This window comes from Gavialis gangeticus, unplaced genomic scaffold (genome assembly GCF_001723915.1).
Source record: "Gavialis gangeticus isolate Ggan-Ray unplaced genomic scaffold, GavGan_comp1, whole genome shotgun sequence".
In the NCBI taxonomy this organism is placed as follows: Eukaryota; Metazoa; Chordata; order Crocodylia; family Gavialidae; genus Gavialis; species Gavialis gangeticus.
Genome location: NW_017728995.1, coordinates 30,183,820 through 30,205,043, shown reverse-complemented (window position 1 = coordinate 30,205,043; position 21,224 = coordinate 30,183,820). Strand labels below are relative to the sequence as shown.

The 21,224-nt window shown below is 47.4% G+C and overlaps 1 protein-coding gene across 2 annotated transcripts in view; it reads left to right on the top strand.

The window, feature by feature from the left end:
* DIS3L2 (DIS3 like 3'-5' exoribonuclease 2) overlaps positions 1–21,224 on the top strand; it is a 288,990-nt gene that overhangs the window by 190,459 nt on the left and 77,307 nt on the right. For both annotated transcript variants that reach the window (XM_019503424.1, XM_019503425.1), the window contains exons 13-14: positions 2,266–2,373; positions 9,105–9,338. In XM_019503424.1, coding sequence (XP_019358969.1) covers positions 2,266–2,373; positions 9,105–9,338 — 342 coding nt within the window. The remainder of the gene's footprint in view (positions 1–2,265; positions 2,374–9,104; positions 9,339–21,224) is intronic.

The window sequence follows — 21,224 nt, the reverse complement described above, 5'->3', positions numbered from 1 at the left end:
CAAAAAAAAAAGGCCAACCCTCCATAAAAAAAACAAATAATTTGATATTCTCCCTCTGTGTAGCATCCACTTCTGCCGCTGTCAGAGACAGGATACTTGGCTAGATGAACCATTGGTCTGACCCACTATGGCACCACTTGTATTCTTTTGTTTGAAATGTTTGTATTATGTTTAACTTCTTGCTGCTTTTTTAACTATTTTTATGCATTGCCATATGCTGCGTTCTGTTTTAATTTTGTTTGAACTGGTAGAATGTGTAATCTTATGGTATGCTTTTATGAGAAACCGTAAATGAATTCATTTTATGATTACAGTGTATGTAATTTTTATTGTTAATTTTATTGTAAAGTTTTAGCAAAAGCTGTAAGTAAGCTACTACAGCTATTTCTCTAGAAGAGGGATGTTGCTTCAGTAGGGACCCAGGGAGACAAAAAGCTGCCATGCCCAGAAGTAATCATTGCAAAGATCATTGATATGAGCTAAACAGTCTGTTCAGGGACCAGTGCTATCAGATGTGTCCCCAGAAAAGGTGGGCAAAGAATGTGTCCATCAAGAATTTGGACATTGTCTCCCTATTCTCTTCATGCAAATAACACACTAGTGGAGAAGAGGCACCTGCCTCTTATCCTTGATTTTGGAAACACATCTGCATTTAGGATTTTATTAAATATCCGGTGTGACCCACACATGTTAGTAGCCAGGGTGCCTCCTCACCGTTGCGTGGGATATTTGGAAAGTGGGAATTTCCCACGCTCCACAAGAGTCGCCTGTTGGCTGCTAATTTCTCTCCTTTCTGGCATGTATTGGCATAACTCATTCTAAATTTATCACCGTGTGTCACCAGCCTTTCCCGGCAGCATGGCAGACCTCACGTAGTAGACCTGTAAATTATGAACTTATTACTATTGTTAACATGCTTTTCACAACTGGAATAACACAGCTGGCGGCCTTTGTGTTGCGGGAAACTGCTTATCACAATCTCTGCCCTGGTGACCTTCCACTTGAACCAGCACTGCTGATTCATGTTGGAAGTGCCTCCTTCACTGTCAGAGACCATACAGTTAACCTCTCGGCATGAATGCACCGTGCCGTTAGAGTGGATTTATGGGTGAGGGGCCGGTGCCAAGCTGCAGATGCGATTAAATATTTGAAGAGCCTTCCCGTGAAAGCCAAAGATAAATACAAAAAGCGTGTGCTCACAGCAGAGGGGACTGGAGGGACAGTGTTTTCTTGGTGCGCTTGCAAACCAGGCTGCTCACAAGGGTACCAGGGACTTGACCCCAATAATCAGCAAGTGTCTGCAGGTGTGAGTAGTGCCCATGCACAGTGAGTGTGGCCACACTCACTGCCTGAGGCTTTTGGGTAGTGTGCCACTCTGTTCCCTGGTAGAAAGACCCAAGTGGTCACAAATAAAACCTTAGCTTACATGTTCCTCAGAGCAGAGAGTTTGTCTTCACACTTTCCTGGAAAGCATCAGATACTTCACTGACTCAAAGCAAACAGTAAGACCAAGCTAGTTCTTTCCGTGCTGTTCTTCAGGAAGGTCAGTAACAAGAAGGGAACTAAAAACATGAAAGGCTAGAGACATAGGTTTGACTCGCTGCCTGGATGCTTGGTATTGCCTCTACCAGACATTCACCTGAGGGCCAGGGGAGAGCCCCAGCAAATGGCTTGTTTCATTCTGATATACATGGCTTCTTCGTCAGCTTTGGTTATTTTTATTACGCTCGTGTCTTCTCCCGTCCTTTAGCCTGTTGCACATAGAATAACCATACAGAAAGTGATTTTGCTTGTTTGGTTAGCTGGTATTTGCACTCTTCCCCTGCCTTTTGGCAGCTCTGTGAACTGGTTGTGGAAACCGTGCATCACCTCTGAGATGAGGAAATGTTTCTCCAATTTTGCAGAAGCTAAATTGAAGGGTAGAAGGTAAAATACTTCTTTCATGTCTCACGGCCTTAGGGCCAGGGAAGGAGCAAAATTCAGGAATCCCAATTTGCAGGTTTGGAAAACCCCTGCCTTTCTCAGTGTCAGCATGAGAACTGGCCAGAGGTCACGGACCTTCCCCCAGGGGCATGCCGTCCCCAACTTACCCCAGCCCCCCCGGTGTCTTAGCAGTGGCAGAAGGATGACGGGTTCTCTGTTGCAGTGACTTTACTCAGCCCTTTTCCCTACATTTTGTTGGAGTGCTGCAAGCCCTGGGGAGCTGCACGCTAGGAAAGTCCGTGACAAAGTGAATGTCCTCACACCTACTGTCTTGTTTTCCAGGTCATTCCCATGCTTCCCAAGCTGCTTTGTGAGGAGCTGTGCAGCCTCAACCCCATGAGAGACAGACTGACATTTTCTGTTCTGTGGAAGCTGACTCCAGAAGGCAAGGTAAGCCTGCATGGGCTTGGCTGTTTTATTCGTGCCAGCCACCCTATATTGGCAAGGGCGTCCCTTGAATATGCTGAGGCCAGTCATTGGCCATCATAGTCAAATCCAGACTAATTGCACTCCCACCCTTTAAAGAAAGAAGAATTCCAGAATGAGCACCGATGAAGAGTTGAGAATTGCCTCTCCTCTTCGGTGAAGCCTGCACTTCCACAGATACCACGTTACAGAATATTTTCCTAACGTGCTAGATAGGGAGGCCAGGAAATGACATTGCTTTTTGTGACTGAGGGGGGAGAATGACTTTTAGGACCACAGGATGGTTCTGCACTGTATCAAGGCTCACGTCCGTTCAGTGTCTCATCTTCACCATCCTGACCCCTGCAGTGAACAGTTTCCACCCTGAACCATGAGACCAGACTAATCTTACACAGCTGCAAGTGATGTGGCTGGGTATATAATGTTACAGCCCTCTAAGAGGTGCTGCGGGGTCCGGGAGGCTGGGTAAGCAGCGGGTGAGTGAATGTCCATGTTCTCTTTGCACTGCAGTATTTCAGGGAAGCACTTGCAGCCTGTTGCCACCAGTTTAGTAGGCGGCATCATGCTACAGCCCACTAGGCAGTAGCATGTTTTGAAGAGGTAAGTGGGGCATGGGCCAACCTTGGGTGCTGAATTGGGGGTGGGGGTTGGCTGCCAGCTCCTGCTGTCCGGGGCAGTAAACTACCCCATTATCTATGTGCTTCTAGGCTTCATTTTTTGCCCCATGGCAGTTGTGGAAAAGCTGTTGTTTCCTCCTTTCATTTTGCATGTCTCTAGACCTCACCCATCTCCTTTTGGGTGACAGAACGAGGAGCAATGGTTTCCATTGCAGCAAGGGAAGTTGAGGTTAGATATTAGGAGAAACTCTCTCACTAGAAGGGTGGTGAAGCACTGGAACAGTTTACCCAGAGAAGTTGTGGACTCGCCATCCTTGGAGGTTTTTAAGGCCTAGCTAGACAAAGCTTTTTCTGGGATGATGTAGTTGGGGCTGTCCCTGCACTGAGCAGGGGTTGGACGAGATGTGACCCCCTGAGGTCCCTCCCACCCTCGTTTTCTGTGGGTCTGACACAACAATCTGCCCCTTGGGAGGCCAGCTGTTTTGGCTGTGACCGACCCATTCCTGACCAGCTTCAGAAAGAGTTTTTCTGTATCCCAAGCACACCGCTCCCCCACAAGTGCCTTTCGGATCTGTCCACGTGTCCCTGCGAAGGCTGTCGGAGCAGCTGGCTCTCAAATGATCTTTACAATGGAAGTTAGCGTTGCTTCATGATGGTGTCTGCACTGCTCCACAGCAGCTCAGAAATCCCCTTTTGTTTGCATTACCAACAGGACTGAACTACATCCTGCAGTGGCAGCTCTGGATCCAGACTTAAAGATAGCTCACTTTTACCTTCAGGCTCGGCTGTGGAATTTAGGGAAGGGCTTTGATGCCTGGGGCCCCGAGTCTGTCACTTTCTGTAGCCCTACACTACTTACTTTTAGGGTGTAATGCCAGTATACTTTGCCTTTTACTTAACCATTGAGTGCTCTTTAATCAATGCTTGATTTCTTTTCATTGTTTAGATGAGCAGCTCAATCTTACCTCTTCGATCTGGCACTTGGGGTATGTTCAGGCTTAGAACAGTGTTTAGTTCTGCTGGGGCTTGGCCCAAGAAATTTGGGAGGGGTCATGGTGTCTTTGCTGCCTGGAGATAGTCATCCTTGAGGTCAGTTGCTTTCCAGGAAGAAAGTGCTCTGTTATCAGTGTGAGGGTTTCCCTTTGCAAGCCTGATTGCTTAAGCAAAGCTCACCACTGGGTTTCTCCTGGGGCCCTTTGCAGCCTGCAGGCTACGCCTGGGGCACTGGGTTTGGATAAGAATCAGAGGCCACTTAATAAGCATTTGTCGTCCTAACAATTTGCAACCACAGGCCTTAACCCAGCCAGGCATTCTGATCAGAGCTTGTCCTTAAGTGTTCCTGCCCTCTGATCCCAGTGCAGACAGGTGAGTGCCCACCTGCTGTGCGTGGTCTTTGAGCCTTGAGTTCTGCCGGGGAACTGTGGAGGCGTAAGGCTTGGAACAAATCACCTGGAGACGCTTGGGATCTCCATCCTTAGAACTTTTTAAGGGCAGGTTTAAGAGGCACTGAGCTGGGATGGTTTAGACAGGGGCAATCCTGCCTGGAGCAGGGGGCTGGACTAGATGTGCCCCCCTCTGGGCTCTGCCAGTCCTGTGATGGAGCATGGAGACAGAGCCCTTCCATGGTTAGGAGCCATGGGGTCTTCCCCGGCACCTTCTTATCATCAAGGTCATATTTTAATCTTGAGTTTATGCAGCTGGGACCACGATCAGCAAGGCCTTTTCAGCACTTTGTCTTCACCCCGCAACATGATAAACCTGGCGCTAACATGCCTGCCGGTAAGATGCCTGCAGATTGGATGAGACTTGATTGCAGTGTCAGGTTCTTGCTCCTGTCTGGAATCAGCTGCCTTCTTGTTGTCTATCCCTCATTGCAGCATGGCAAAGCTTGTCTAGTTTTATCCATGAAGGTAACAGGCCAGGTGCTGCCTGAGGTTCTGGTTAGTTGTGTCACACAAATGTGGTACTGCGAGGTACGATATGGTGTGAACTTAGAGGGTATTATCTAGAGTGACTGAGAGTATTATTTACCTGCGTGTCTGATGCCTTGGAAGGTGGGCTGAGCCACCTTTCATTTAGCCCTGGTAAAAATATGCACACGGGCAGCTGGCGCTGAGCTGTTGATGTGCTTTAAGCTCCCACTCTAATTTATGTTGGAGTGACTTGTTTCTGTGGCATTATTCTGCCCTGCGTTGTCTGTAGCTCCATGAGTTCAGTAGGAAGCAACAGAGCCTCTCTGAAAATCCTTCCCAAGGATTGTGCGTATCAGTTTGGTTATATCAATGCAATACTTTTCACGAGCTGGGCCGCACTGTGTCCAGAATAGAGCATTACTACTGAAATGCAGCCTCTCCCTGCAATTCCAGGGCTGCGGGCTGCGCACAGTCATACCTTAGGTGAGATCCAGTTCTTTTTCCTCTCTTTGCGGTGTTGTGTCAAATACAATGCAACTGCTGCTTCTGCTAATAAGGGAGGCAAACCCACTGGTTGGAGACAGCTGATACACTCAGCTGCACTTCCTGGCTTGGAGCCACAGGGAGTTTGGGCTGCAGTGTTTGCATGCGTCAGCAGTGGACACCCTCAGGGATTCTTGGATTATATTGGGCAGGATGCATCTTCAACCTGTTTCAAGCAGACAGAGAAACTGATGCCTCTATGTCAGCCTCAATTAAAGGAAGCATTAGAGATATTCATGAAAACACCATCACGGCAGTGTTCAGGTACAAGGACCCACACATGAGCCAGAATAGATATAGCATGTTGCAGCAGACACATTACTGAATAGATGTAGCATGTTGCAGCAGAAACAGTGCAGCAGACTACCCAGCTGCCTCCAGAAACTGGAGATGGACCATTGAGTACAGAAGGGGAATTCAACACCAGCTGTTACTAAAGAGCATTATATGTTGCCCTGAAGCTGGCCAGCCTCTGATCATACGTATTCTGATTGATCTTCCAGGCTGCATGCCATGGTACCTGATATAGGCAAATTCATGGGACTGTGAGAGATTTCCTAATATCTAATTGCAACTTGAGCCCATTGCTCCTTGTTCTGTCATCTGCCGCCACTGAAAACAGTCCAGCTCCATCCTCTTTCAAACCCCCTTTCCTGGAGTTGAAGGCTGCTATTCAGTCCCCCCCCTCAGTCTTCTCTTCTCCAGACTAAATACATCCTGTTCCGTGTCTAGGAGGCTTGTTTTTTTTTATTCCCAGCTCTGCCACTGACCTGCAGGGTGATCTTGGTCACTCCACCCGTCCAGCCTTGGTTCTCCCTATCTGAAAAATGAGGGCAGCAATACTGACCTTCTTGGTAAAGCATGCTGAGGTCTAGTGATGGAAAGTGTTACTTAAGAGCTAGGTGGTACCTGTTCTGTTTCTACTGTAGTCAGTGGAAACTTTCTTTCCAAACTTGCATGCATGGATGTTGAATGAGGAAACTTTCATGTGCAGCTTTACTACAAGCGTGAAGGCCATGGAACTTGTTGGTGCCTGTTCACACATACAACTGGTGTTTTCAAACGCCTCTTTTTGATGAAAAATAGTCATGCAGCATACACTTTACAGAGAACCAGTCTGGTTCATGCCCTTTTTCATACTATGTCCCTGTGTTAGATAGAACCGTGTGTGTGTCTCCTCCCATCCAGCCGTCTAGTATGGGAGGATGGCGATACCACTCTGAACCTCTCCTCCTCAATAAAACGTCATTCCCACTTGGAGAAGCTGTGGCCTGCTTATGAGAGGAAAAAATTCTCAGATCTCGCTACAAGTTGCGTAGTGATTCCCCGCATTGCCTGCTGTCTCATTCTTATCAAAATGTGGCTCTGGATGTAGGTATCTGATCTGTGCTCACAAACGAGGGACAAAGTCCTTAATAAAGTATCCATCCAATCCTCTGTCTTTTTAATGTATACTGATGTGCCCAGAAGTAACCCCACTCCAGAAAGACAAAATTTGTGCTTTCACTTAAATGTTTGGCCCTTACCATGATAAGAACCAGCACTGATAGAGGCCTTGCTTTTAATCAGGGTGCATAAAAAGCAACAATTAAAAGTAATATTTAAAAAATCTTATTTTTTTTAATTTAATTGAGATTTTTTTTATTTAATCGTATTTTTAATTTGTTAAGGTGCTTTAAAAAAATAAACCTATATAAAGATAGTTTTCATTTAAGATATGTTAAAGCTCAAAGATATCATTATGAAATATGGATTATAACTTCTAATCGTATACTATTTGAGACAATATATTCATGTAACATATTGAGGCTCCTCTATAGATTAATAAAGATTAAAGAGAGCCACTTGACCTAGTGGGACTCAGTGCTCAGTCTAGAAGATCCCATTAAAAATCTCTGTGGATTTGTGTCTCCAGAGATAACATCCTTGCTAACAGCAGTATATGGAGATGAGAGAGAACAGACCTGATTTCCTACCCATTGGCCCTGTTGTCTGTCTGCAAATTTGTGTGCACAAAGTCAAACCCTTACCTCTCTGTAAAAGTGCAAAGTGTCAGGAAGCTGGATAAATACAGGATTGTTGGTGGAGTAGATCTGGGCAAGGAGGAGGAGTCTGGAGATAAATGCAAGAAGGGAGGGGCAGTAGAAACAGAAGAGGAACATTTTGAGCAGAATTTTGTTGAAATTGCAAAATACTTCTGTAACTAGCACTTTCCAGCAGCTGCTGTGAAGAAAGCAGGAGGAGCCAAACTAACTCTCCCACGAGACGTGCAATAGAACTTAGCAGTGGACTGTTCTGAGCGATATATTGAGAACTGGCCTAATCTGATGACAATTTGTGAACACAATCATGGCAAGATAGATGGCATCATAGCCAAAGTTCTCAACATTGGGCTAAAGAGAAATGTAGAATGTATGCTGACTGTCCTGCAGCCTGTTTCTATAGCCTTGAACAAAGGTTACATCAAACAACAAGAATTCACTTTTTGTAGAAAACAGTGATTAAGTCAAGGCTTCCTAGCCAGTAATTTGAATTGCGATTTAAATCAAAATTTGATTTAAATCAAACCCGCCCTGCTTTTAATGTAGCTATTATCAAGAGCTAGGGTTAGAAGAGGGAGCTAACACCTAACAATATGAATGCCCTGCTGAGGGAGGTTTCCCTTATGTACATAGGATTTGATTCATGGGAACAACATGAGATGGAGCTCCTCTCCAACGGTGGAAACTCAGCCTTGTTCACTGCTTGTTTCAGCCTGAAGCAAAAAGCTTCGAGGTGCAGAACCACTTTTTTGGTCTAGTCAAATGGGAACCATTTACTTTTCATTATTCGGCTACTTGTTTTCCACTTGCTTTTTACTGATGGTGTCAGGTTTAAAAAGAGACTGCAGCATCTTAGTTATCTTGCAGGAAATGTCCATAACTTTGAATAGGGAGCTTTTTTAAAAAAAAGGACAGAAGCTTTAAAAAGTGTGTAAAATGTCCTTGGTTTCCGTCAAAGAGAAAGTCTCTTTCCATAGACAATGGCAGATGCCCATCATTATGTGATGGAGGCAGATAAAACCATCTTACTTTGTGAAGACCTTTAAACACTCAGATGCGCACTTTCCTGAGCATTTGTTGCTTTGCTGTACTTTGGGCTGAATTCAGGCCTGAATAATGGGTATAAGACTGCATAAAATGAAAGGGCAGAGATTGGTAGGTCTGGAGCACGGGTGGTCAGAGCACAGCTCATGGGCTTCTACAGTGGAGCCCCTGAAGGCATGTCCAGGATCAAGGTCCCAGCAGGCAGTCCCCTGTCTAGACCAGCTGGTACTGTTGTGTCTAAGTGAAGCATCACATGCTCAGCCTTATGTCCTTTTTTGGCCCCAGGCCTGGCATAGAGGGTGTGCTGCAGTCTGTTGCTGAGTAGCTACAACCACCCAGTTTCTAGTAGATTGCTCATAACAATGTCAGTGCTATTGTCTGTGTCCTGAATGCCTCCTACCGTGGTGCACACAAGCCCCTTGTCGGTTGACCTGGAATTTTTGTGGGTATGAGGAGGAAAGACCTGGGCTGGTGGGGAGGATTGGAAGCCTGCCCTTCGTTTAATTGCTACATTCTGACATTTTCTGATTTTGCAGATCCTCGACGAATGGTTTGGGCGAACCATTATCTGCTCCTGCGTGAAGCTGAGCTACGACCATGCACAGAGCATGATCGAACACCCCAAGAAGGTGCTTTCACCGGAGGAGCTGCCTCCCATCTCTCCCCAGCACACGATAGAGGAAATTCACTGGGCAGTGCTGAACCTCCACCGCATCGCCAAGCAGCTGCGCAAGCAACGCTTCATCGATGGTGCCCTTCGTTTGGATCAGGTCAGTAACCCTTGTGCATGGACCTGGGGCTGCCCAGGGGTCTTTTGCTGCCTTACAGCAATGCAGACCTAGAGTATAGAGCAGAAGAATCTTCCTTCTTGTTAGAACAGCAGCACGCTGGAATAGAGTCCCAGGGAAGCTGTGGAATCGCCTTCACTCGGCTTTCAAGAAGATGTTGGATAAGCATTGGTGAAGGATGACTCTGAGAAGCATTCCTGCTTCTCTGCAGGGGGGTGGGCTGGGTTACCCTTGAGGTCACAATCAAAACCTATGATTCTGTGGTTTACTACAGCAAAGCCAAGTGGGACTCTTGTGGTCTGTTGATCGGTCTAGAGACTCCAAGCAGGGATGAGACACAAGCAAAACTGTAAGTTTGTGTGTCCAAGTTTTCTTCACAGTATCACTGCCCCACATTGCACCAGTGCAGTAGGGAACCATAGAGGGAATCCTGTTGAAATCTCCTGGACAAAACATTCAGTGACATGTGAGCACTCATACTGAATTCTTCACAAGCTCTTATAACACCTATAAAGCTGTAGCTAAGTATCTGATACGTTTAAATAAATGATAATGATACAGCGATGTGATCAAGGAAGTTAGATGCCGTGACCATGCATTCTGCTATAAAGCAGGCTCTTTTCCAAAGCATGGTTCCCTCCACTACATCGGGCTTGAATTAGTCACATTTTCCCACTGCACTCATTTCAGTTCTGGGTGCAGGGCAAAGAACTGAACTGCAACTCAAGTGAGTTGAATTGTGCATATGGGAAAGAGGGATGCGTTTCAATAATCAGGGCATAAATGAAGTGACTTCTTCCTTGGGATCTTATCAGTTGTGCTGAGGTAACTGCTGCACTAAACTGTCACCTTTTGATTTGTGGACTCTCCATCCTTGGAGGTGTGTAAGACCTGGCTAGACAAAGCCTTGGCCAAGATGATGTAGTTGGGGCTGGTCCTGCTTGGAGCAGGGGGTTGGACTAGATGTCACCCGCCGAGGTCCCTTCCAACCTTCATTTTCTAGGATTCTAAAACCTGCTTGACAACACAGTGAAGGATTAGTTTGGCCTAATTACAGTCCCCTGTGGGCTTCTATATCACAAACTGAATTATTTCCCACGAGCACTGTTCCTTTCTCAGAGAATCTTGTTCCCAAAGCAAAAAATGGCTTCTAGAGAGGTGTTTCACACATTAACAATGTAAATTTAACCAAGGGTAATCTTGCACTCATGGGTCCTTTGTTCATATAGGCATGGGGACTGCTCTGTGGGGAGCTGTACATGCTCAGATAACATTATCAGCAGTCAACAAAGAATCCAAGGTCATGCAGACGGCTACTGCTGAAGAGAGCAAGATGAACCCAAGGGCACGTGCTGATGGGTAGAGCATATCTTGTTCGAGGCAAAGGAAGCATATGTCGCTTTTAACGTAGCAGCATTAGAAGGCCTCAGCTCTTGTTCCCATGACGTCCTTTGCTAACCTGGGTGTAGTTCTGTAGGAGATCCGCTTCCCAGCTCTGAGCAAGCGAGGGTGGGTCGGTTTGGGAAACGCACCTTTCCAATCGCAGGACCTCTCGTGGATTTCCTGTTGAGTAATGTAAATCCTAAACAATGGCAGATAAACTCTGGTAGGAAACCATGAGCAATTCGTTATCAGATTCCAAATAAACATGAAAGCAAAGGAAACAATCGTCCCATAGCATAAGGGAGGAGGTTGTTAAGAGACGTATTACTTCCATGCTTTCTCTCTCAAAGGGTTTGAGCCGTCTTCCCATACATAAAGATACACTTGGGGTCTGCCTTGTGTTCAGCATTGGACATCTCTACCAGCAGCTTGGTGGCCTGGTGATTCTGTTCCTGTTTCGCTAATGATGTTTGCCACCTGGATGTTTTTTCATCATTCCTGTTAATGTCTCGAGAAGACACGCTAGTTTGTTGCTTAGAGCAAGAAGCTGGGAATCGGAACTCCTTTGTCACCGATTCATTATGACTCTTGGCTTGGCTTTCACTTCCCCTGGTCAGCTCTTCTATAAGATAGCAATAACCCTCGTCTGCTGGACAGGATTGTTGAAACGTAATGCTTGTTCCCATAGAAAAATCTTAGCTGAGTCAGCTAAGGGTGTTGATGTGTGTTTCTTTGTAATGAAACAAATGCTTAATGATGAGAGAGTGGTCACGCCCAACTCCACGTGAATCTCCAAGAATTAATCCTCTTCCCACTGCAGCTCTTGGTATCTTCAGTATGTGATTGGATGCCACACTGTGATGCTTGAATACGGTGGGCACATTTATACAGTCTGGCAATTTTGTCTTTAATGATACCTGTCTAAATGATGATCAGATGATACCTGACCAGCTTTTGACCATGGGTCATACATGGTTTTGCCTGTTGATGTAAGCTTGGTACGGTATGGTCCGTATGGTAAGCTTGGTACGGTATGGACGATAAGCTTGACTGTTGTTACAACCTTGGTATGACTCAACTCGAGGTATTACTGCACAAATAAGAGGCGTGTCCTGGCCATGGTGAGCCAGTCCAGCTCGCTGTGTGGGGCAGCACTAAGGGTTGGATCACGGGGCTCCGTGGCCTGGATCTGGCCTGTGGACCATATGTTTGACACTGCTGCTCTAGAGAAAGTTGTCAGTTAAAGCTTTCACTACATGGCATCCAGACATTTCCTGACTAGATAATTCTTTTACCAGCCACCCTGGATAGGTTGTCCCGCACCCTCCAGCCAGCTGAGGCTGTGCTACCTTTGTATCTGGCATGGTGCAGCTCCTACTGAAATATCAGATGCAACCCTGCCATCCACATGTCAGCAAAAATGCTGAAAATGTGTCAAGAGTCCAGACAAGGGAGGTGAAAGGAGCAGAAATCTACCTCATAGTACAGGGGTCAGTGGCTTATGACCCATGGTGCCATTGGATCAGGGTCGCAGAGCTGGGGGGCTTTGGTGGCATTCAGGAGCTAGGGGCTTTGCCTGTGCCAGGGCTGGGCAGCGAGGAGAAGCAGTGGCAGTGCTTGGGTCGGACTTGCTGCTCTGCCTCGGACCTGAGCCGTGTTGTTTCTCTGCTGCCCTGAATCTTTGCTGTCCCTTGTTGTGGCAGGAGACTGAGGGCACTCAAGCTAGTTCGCTTTTCAGGAAGAAGGTGAAGATACAACTCAATCATATGCTTTAAGGATCTAGATGAGCATCAATATCTAATGCAAGAGGGGCCTCCCATCTGACAGATCAAGGTATAACCATATCCAGGGGCTGGAGGCTGCAGCTAGACCAATTCTGACTCAGAATAAAGCCAGAGTGCTAATAATTTTCCACTGAAACAACTTACCTTGTATAGTGATGGATCCACTGTCTTTGGAAGCCTTTAAACCAGGAGCTAAGGTTTGTCTACAAGATGAGGTCTCTATTTCTGCAAGAGGTAAGACTCGTGTGAGCACAGTTGTCCCTTCGGGCATTTGACTTTGAATCCCTGCTGCCTCCTCAACCCGTTCTCATTCCTTTTTTGCAGCCCTCTGCCTAGATTCCCATCCCCCATATCTGTGATACCCCACTGTCCCTGGCTATCCATTCCAGCCAGCCCTTTTCCAGGCTTCCCTCTAAGCTTCAGTCCACCAGCCATGAGCTGCAGAAAGGAAATCCTGCTCCACTGAATGTGATCCTCCCTTTCAACATGTAGCCATACACGTGCTGCAGTCTGGAGCCTTGCTTCTCTCCCTCGCCACCTTTTCCAGTCCATTTTCCTCACCTGGCACACCCAGCCCCTTCTGTCAGCGCTCCCTCATAGCTCCAGAGTGTAGTCTAGTAGCATCCCAAATCAGATACCTTAGTGCAGCATCATTTTCGTGACTGGACAAATAAAACTTGATTTCTGGGAAATCTGCCAAGGTCTAATCCATAATGATAAACGATAATGCTTTCTCTCTCGCTCAGAGCTGCAGTACTTGGATGCAAAAGCAAGAGGTGCCATAAATGCCAGAGAAGCAAATGAATTGTTTTAAGTATGTTTGTTTCTAAGTTCACATAAAAGCCCGTGTACAAGATGCCTACTATAAATGTAGTTCTCCTTTGCTTTAACTGCCTGAAGATGAACCACAGAGAGCATTACCCACAGGAGAACTGGTTGGAAAAATGCCCTATGCACATCCAGGCCGGAAATAAATTGGATCATAATCTTTATGATCCCCATAATTAAACAGCTGACTTGGAGTTGATTGATGGCTTTCGTTGTTCTGTGAGGCTGCTCTCCATAGCACCCGTCCCCACGTGCTTGAGTTGGTGACAGAGGTTTATCATGGAAATGATCAAAAGCGCATTTGCAGTAGACCAATTTGTGCCACTGGCACCAAGCTGTTTGCGGAGACTGCTCGTCACTTGTTTTGATGCCTGGGGGAAGCTGCAGAAAGGGAAAGGAAGCGAGTAAAAATGAGGGGTATCAGAGAATTACTCTGGTTAAAAACCAAACTGCAAACAAAAGGTTACCTCCTGTGTGGTCATGGATGGCTGGTCCTGTTGCAGGCGAGGGGTTTGTGTTGCTCTGTAGTTTGTAATGGGCTTTCACCAAAGTGGATGAATTTAGAGAGAGTAAGTGGAGCCCCTTTGCTTATTGTTTCAGCCCCTTGCTTACAGTGGGGCTGATTGCCTTCTTGACATTTTTATCCCAGATAGCAGCTTCAGTTCACTAACAAGATGGGATTCATGAATGCTGGTAACAGTGGAATAAGGCACATATGAGGAGCTTGGGGAAGTGAGAAAGAGGAACCAGAAGGTGTTACTAAGTGATTCACAATATCAAAAAACACGGAGTTGTCTTACAGATTCTCAGAGCTCCGACACATTTGGGGAATTCCTAATGTACGTACCATTTCCAAGGTGTCCATAAACCTGACTCCATGTTCGGTTCAGCTGGGAGCAGTAGACCTGTCATAGAAAGCAGGCAGCCCTGAGGGGTGGACTGTATATGTCAGCTGCACAGAGAAATGAGAACGAAGATGGTCAGGATGTGACAGCATCTGCATGGTGGTGGCGGTTCATAGGATTGTTTCCAACGGGCAAAGATAGAGAACCTCTATTTTTAGACAGTGACCCCCACTTATGCTTTATAATTGAATCGTTCAAGAGCCGAAGATTAATTACTATCTCAATTAAAATCTTCCCAGATAAATGTCGGTTGGAAACAATGCAAGAAAATTGCTTTCTTGTGTTTCCCCTCTGAGACCATTAGCAGATGAGCATAGGACTTCTCCTTCTCTTGCAATGCGGAGGTAGCCTGCGGCTTCGACTCCTATTTAAGGTGACATTGTGTGCAAGGTAAGGCGTAGAAGTGTGTCTTGCTCTAGCATGTGGGTGTGGAAGATGTCTGAAATGCTGCATGGCTGGGTTAGGAGGAGGCTGCAAGTACTGTGCATCAATGACAAGAAAGTCAGAGTGGCCCAGGCACCAATGAGTTCAGCAGTCAGGTTTTTTTTCAAGGCACCCACTGGCTGGTCTGATTGTGAGGTGCCTTTGGTTTGCTGTCTCAAGGCAGGGACTCTCTGAGAGAGTCAGAAATGACTTGGCCATAACTGGTGCATACAGACAGTGTCCCATGAGTAGCAGAGCCACCCTGTCCTGCCCCTTTCTTACAAGGAGCTTTGCCTTTCCTGGTTTTTGCAGTCCAAAAAGAGCTACAGCAGCCAGTCCTGCTTCTGCAAAAGGTACGTTTGGCACCAAGGTGTGGCATGCGGTGCCAGATCCCGTCTTGGCCTGCGTTTCATCAGGAATGAATTTGTCCTTGCAAACGTGTAGAATGCAGAGGAGTTCCCGTGACCGTGCACTTCAGCAGCCTGAAAGCATGAGCTAGAGCAGAGGTGTCAAACATACAGCTTGCGGAGCTGGGTCGTCTGGTCCTGGGGGCTCCCATAGGGGCCTGGGATTGGAGAGTGGGGTCTCATCACCAATATCCTGGGCGCAGAGCCCCACTTGACATGTGCATTGGCATTGGAGGACAAGCAGTGGCTGTGGTAACCCCGCATGGGACTTAAAGCCAGAGGCTCCTGGCTAGAGCGGCTTGCCCCTCCGTTTAGGGTTAGACCAAAGCTGTATTTGGAGTCAGGGAGAAATTTTTACCTCCTGGTCATATTGGTATGGACTGGGGGACACTTTGCCTTCCTCTGTAACAGGGATCACATCATGGTCTCAGCTTGGGATCTTTTGAGTACGGACTTACAACGTTTCGACTTACAATGTTTCACACTTACAACGTTTATAAATTGACACCCTGTTTCAACTTGACAACGCCAGTTTCGACTGTGCAGTGCTTGATCCGATGCCACGCCACGCCACGCCAGCGAACAAGTTCACTGCGTCACTCATCTCCCTGGAGAACAGCTGTCCAACCTCCTTGGACACTTTCTTTAAGAAAGCCGACAAGACTCCAGAGATACCTGCAGCTGGGACTCCTGAGAAGACTCCAGCCAAGAGCCCTTCAAAAAGCCCTGCAAAGTCACCTCAAAGAAGTCCTTCCAAATCAGTAGGATTGCTATTTACAATAGAAATACATTAATGTAGCTATATTACTCATCTATAATTAATTGACTACAAAATTCTGGGGTATTTTTGGTGAAAATAGGGTATTGGGCCTTGGTTCAGGAACCAATCCCCCATTTATAACATAGTTTCCTATGGGAAAATTGGTTCCGAGTCGCAACGTTTTGACTTAAGGTGTGGTTTTCAGGAACTGATTGTGTCGTAAGTCCGAGGCCTGCCTGTATATATTAACAACGTTTTACGGAGCAGGAGTGGCTACTGTAGTCCCCTTTCTTTACCTGTGTTGTGTCAGGGTTGGACGGTAGTTTTACTAAGAGGTTACCTTGTGGATTAGTATGGAATGACTTGGAGAGGGCCGATCCTGCCTTGGGCAGAGGGTTAGCCTCGATGACCTCCCGAGGTCCCTTCAGCCCTGCTCCTCTGCAGTTCTGTCCTGCCAGGAGACGTGTCTAGGAAAGTAATGATGGCAATACTCTGGGATGAATTTACCGTCAAGAAGCACACACATTGCTTTGTTTCTTCTCTCTAACTAATATAAATGTTGTAATCGCTAAGTCAGACACAGAGGTCCGTCCGTTATTTGCAGATCGCTTGCTTCTGGACAGGCAGCTCTGCCTGCCAGTGGCTTGCACTGTTGCAGCTGCTCCTGGAGTCTCAGCCTGTGCCCCGTTCAGAGGCAGTCCCCGTGGTGCTATGCTGCCCTGCCTTCTGCCACACTGTCAAGTAGCCAATTGACCCACCTCTGTGCCCTGTGCCTGAAAGCCCAGCTGCTACGTCCTAGAAACAGGTCTTTATGTTCTTAATTTAGAGACAGTGCTGTTCTGATGATCATATTTATCACTGCCGTAGAGTGTCCTCCACCTCCCTCAAAGCAAGTGACAGGTGAGGTTCACTTTCTCCTCTTCCCAGATTGGGAGACTAGACTGGGAAGAGGTGAAATGACCTCTCCAAGGCCACCCAGTGACTCAGTGGCAGAGAGGGCAGTCGAACACCTTCCTCATTCCCAGCCTGTAGTCCAAGGTCTTGCATTGTCAGCCTGGTTTATCTTCCTTCTCCTTTTATCAGTGCACATATTTATGTGGAAACAGGTTCTTTGTTATTCCTGAACTTCATCCCCAGCCCATTCATGGCATGCATGTGATGCTGCTGCTTCTCCCCAGGGGGATTTGGATGCCTCAGTGACAGGTGTGACTCGAGGAGAAAAATTCACAGCAGGAGCAGAGGAGGCTGTGACGGGAAGTCCTTTGTTCTGTTGCTGCACACGAGCTCTGTGTGGCCGGCATGGTTTTGAGTTAAAATATCAAAGGTCCACGACCCTGGAACACTTCCATGGATGCTTCTGCCCCAGACTCATAACGGGGGACCCCGATCCATCCAACTTTCTCAGGCTTTGGCATTGAACACATTTGTGCTTCAGCATTATGCAGGAGGCTTTCTTGCTAGAACTGGCGTGGGCTAGGCAGTGCTTCTTCAGATTCAGCACAGTACTTTTCCTTCCCTTTCAGATTTAGCTCCATCCCAACCAGGCAACCTCTGGGCGTAATCGTCCTCTTGCTGTGGCTGAGGCTTGAGGGCATTTGCATGTTCTTCGTGGTCACTGCCTACCACGGCAGGGTGCTCCGCGGGTACACATGGCAGTCTGTGAATGGCTGCACCGAGGTGGAGCCCAGCTGCGTGCGTTGAAGTATTCTTTGTGCGTGGCTCCCCTGGAGCGAGCCAGCTTGCTTAGAAACTGCTGAACTGAAGTGTGGGACCTCAGGATGTCAGAAAGCGTCTGAAACATGGAGGTGATCAGTAAGGCGAAGAGATGCTTGAAGGCTACTGCTGAGCACAACTTCGTGGCTTTGCTGAGTATGATAGGAAGGGATGCTGTTGCTTTTCTCAAAAGAGGCTCAAGGTGCAAACACTGGTTATCTCGATGGAGCAGAACCAAACTGATTCTTGGGGGAGCCTTATAAGAGCTTTGATAAAACAAAAGCCTCAAGAATGTATTTGTGTCGAGGTGTGCGCAGGGTGAATGGCAGGGTAAATGTCTTTTTTTTTTTGTCCAGGAGAAACATTCCCCATTCCAGTGCCCTCCTGTCGGATGCCGGTGTTTTTCTTGCAGAACCGTACGCAGACGTCATCACAAAACCTTTTGTTGTTTCAGGTTCCCTTTATCACGTATTCAAACTGAACTCGACAAGGGCTTTTTTTTTTCCCCAGGTATTAATTATAGCTGGCTGCATGGCTAATCCATCATCCACGTTGCATTGAGTCACCGCGTGCTGAGTGATGCAGCCTCAAACGCGACCGGTCTGCCCTAACTGAATGCACGGCGCACCGTTGTCAAAGCCTGTTTTGTTTCACCTGCCAGGGAGCGGTGGAAGAACTAAACGTGCCGTGGCAAAAGGCAGCCCCTGGGGAGGGAAGGCAGATGAAGTAGCTCCGCTCGGTGATATTTTTCCAATTTCACTTCCAATGCAAAAACAATTAAAGCAAATACCAGTTTGCACATCCGTCACTCATGTCATCAGCGGGTCTCGGAGCTCTTCGGAGCAAACCTCATAACCTACTTGCGGGGCGAGGAAGGGATTTCCCCTACCTTTAAAACTGGGGTGAATGGGCTGGTGTGTCTGCAGAGCTGAGCCCTGTTGCTCCCTTGCCACCTCCGAGATCAGGCCATAAGGTCGGCACTTGAAGCCGCAGTGAGTCAAGAGGCGAAGATGAGAATAGATTTACATGCCTGGATCCCAACTGCTGCCTGGGTTATTTCACGGACTAAGCCCCTCTTCAGGCAATAGCACGAATGATTCAGGACTAGGCCCAGGGTCTCTGAAGTAATGTGCACTGATAGTTTGCAGCCTGTTGCTTTGTTTTGAAAGCAAAGTCGCTGGGGCTTTGTCTCTAGGAGGGGCTTACATCATCCATCTTACCCCTGGACCGGTATGTAGCAAGAAGGACACGCGCTGTCATGCGAGCTCATTTCAGAGGCCACGTTTCACATGGGGGAGCGGAAGCATGCAACGCACGAGATCAGTTTGTGCTTGCATGTGGCACTTTGCCTTCAGGACTGGCCAGCACCTGATTCCTCGGAAGGGGAACCCCTTTTCTGCAAAACGCGCCTGTTCCTCTGCGCAGCGCTGTCCACTGTGGCGAAGGAGCTCGCTCGCCGCAGGCCCAGAAGCAACAACGGAGATGATGCTCGTCTCTGAAGGCAGGGAGTGCTGCAGCTCAGATGCACCTCGTTAGAAATGGATGTTTCCTCTCCTTTGCTCTTCATTACGTGCTATACTGACTGTCTCTCCTTGGTGCTATATTATGGGATGGGGTCGGTGGAACAGTAAAATAGCAGCTGTAGCAAGGAAGTCTTGTGCAGCTGTTTCCACAAGGGCACAGGCAGCTGGAAGGAACCAGTTGGGCAAAAGGATCCTGAAGGTCCTTTTAAGTGGGTAAATTCCTTTAAGAAAACTTGAGAGGCTTGTCTCTATGGTAGTGGGGATAAATAAAAAAGATAGATAAGTCTGGTAACCCAGTCTTTAAAAGCCATGGTACAGTTTCCATGCAGCAACCCATCATTTATATTTTGGCTGGTGGCTCTGGAGTGTGATGTGGCTTAGAGATCGCTGCTTGCACCAGGAAGGAAGCTGCAGTTGCACTCACGTTGATGATCCCATGGGGACTCCGGCAGTAGTGTAAAGTGGGGGGCTCACTGGACTCAGCGGGGCCAGGACTTCACCGCCGGTCCCCAGTCTCTAGTCCTGTGCTCTGATCCCAAGACTGTCCTTCATTCGTCTGAGATTTGCACTTATCCAGCCTGCGCTTAGCTCCTGACTATCACTCTAGAGTGGAATCTGGCCCCGGCTCCTGAGAAACAAAATGCTAAAATGACTAAAATGGGATTTTTTAAAATGCAATTTAGTAAATTCTTTCAGAGTTGGTGATGCCTTTAGCAGGTACAGGAGACAGAATGAAATAAACCAGGGTTTGGCATCTAGGACAATGAGTCACTTTTTCTGTTGCATCATGTACAAACTCTTTTCCCTTGCCGTGTATGTATGGTTGAAATTACTTTGAGGTTTTGAATTTTCACTTCGACACTCTGTTTTTTATTATTTTTCAAACATTACTGAAAGTGATGGTCCATCTTGCTGTGCCCACGTTGCCTTGCTGCTTTTTTTAAATAAGCCATTTCTGTAGCTAATTCAGCTAGTTGGGAGTCCAGTTGTTTCTCTGAAGTAGGGGTGAAGTTGCTGTGGGATTATCTGCCCATTGGCAAGGGGTGGCAGCGTAGAGTAGCCGTCATCCTAAGAACCAGGCTCGGATTCTTTGTGGAAGGAACCAGTCGTGCAAAAGGATCTTGAAGGTGCTTTAAATAAACTGCTTGGGTCTGTCTGCTTAAATCACAGCAGGTAAGAATAGCACAGGGTAGTTCTTCCCCAGGTGAGGTGGCACAGAAGGGACCCCTCCTGTTATCCCTTGCTCAGTGTATAGGAGTGGGGAGCACATGCAACCAGAAGAGTATAAAGCACTTCTTTTTTTTTTTCATTTCACTTTGTGTCTGCCCATCCCCAGGTCAAGCTATTGGAAACTGAGAAGTTTTCCACACTGGAGAGAAGCCGTTGAGTAACTTGAAGGCGTTTTAAACGTTAGTTTTGTCCTAGCTCTGCTCTTGCAGGAGTGCTGCTTTGGTTCACCGGTCTAGCAGCTGGACTTGGCTTGGCTAATTTGTTTGTGGCAACCAGCTTGTGGATAGCGGGAAAGAGGGAGCGCTGAGTGGCTCAGCACTTTCCTTTGGAGTCATGTCTGTAGCGGAGCGGAGGCCCGGCCAGCCTGCTCTCCCTGGAAGGACTTTACAGCAGCGAGCATTCACTGAGGTCATCTGCAATTAGTGGGGATTCATTACCATACCGTGCCTTGTGCATCCTGAAGGCTGGAGAGAATGCAGAGGTCACTGTAAGTCCTGAGAGACAGGTGAGATGTAAATATGGTGCATAAACAGGGTTTCCATCACTGTCAAGCCTGTTCACCAGAACCATTTTACCTGGAGCAATGGAGCTTCCCACATGCCAATGCCGACAGGATGATGAATAGCTGGCTTTTTATGATGATGAAATCCCGGAGCCAGCTTGAAAGTCTTGAGCTCACACACCTGCAGCCTTCACCTTAGCAAGAAACAGGCAGCTGCTTGGCATGAACCCAATGATACTCCCACTCGATTGTGCCACTGCTGTCTGCCACGTCCCCCAGCTCCCAGGCAGAGCTAGTAAATGGGCAGGGAGACAACCCGGTCGGCCTGTGTCTACCCCCTTTAGCAGAACTGTCCTCGTACTGAATCCTTCTGCTTGGTGGGTTTCTTGGGGGGGGGGGGGGGGGTTGTT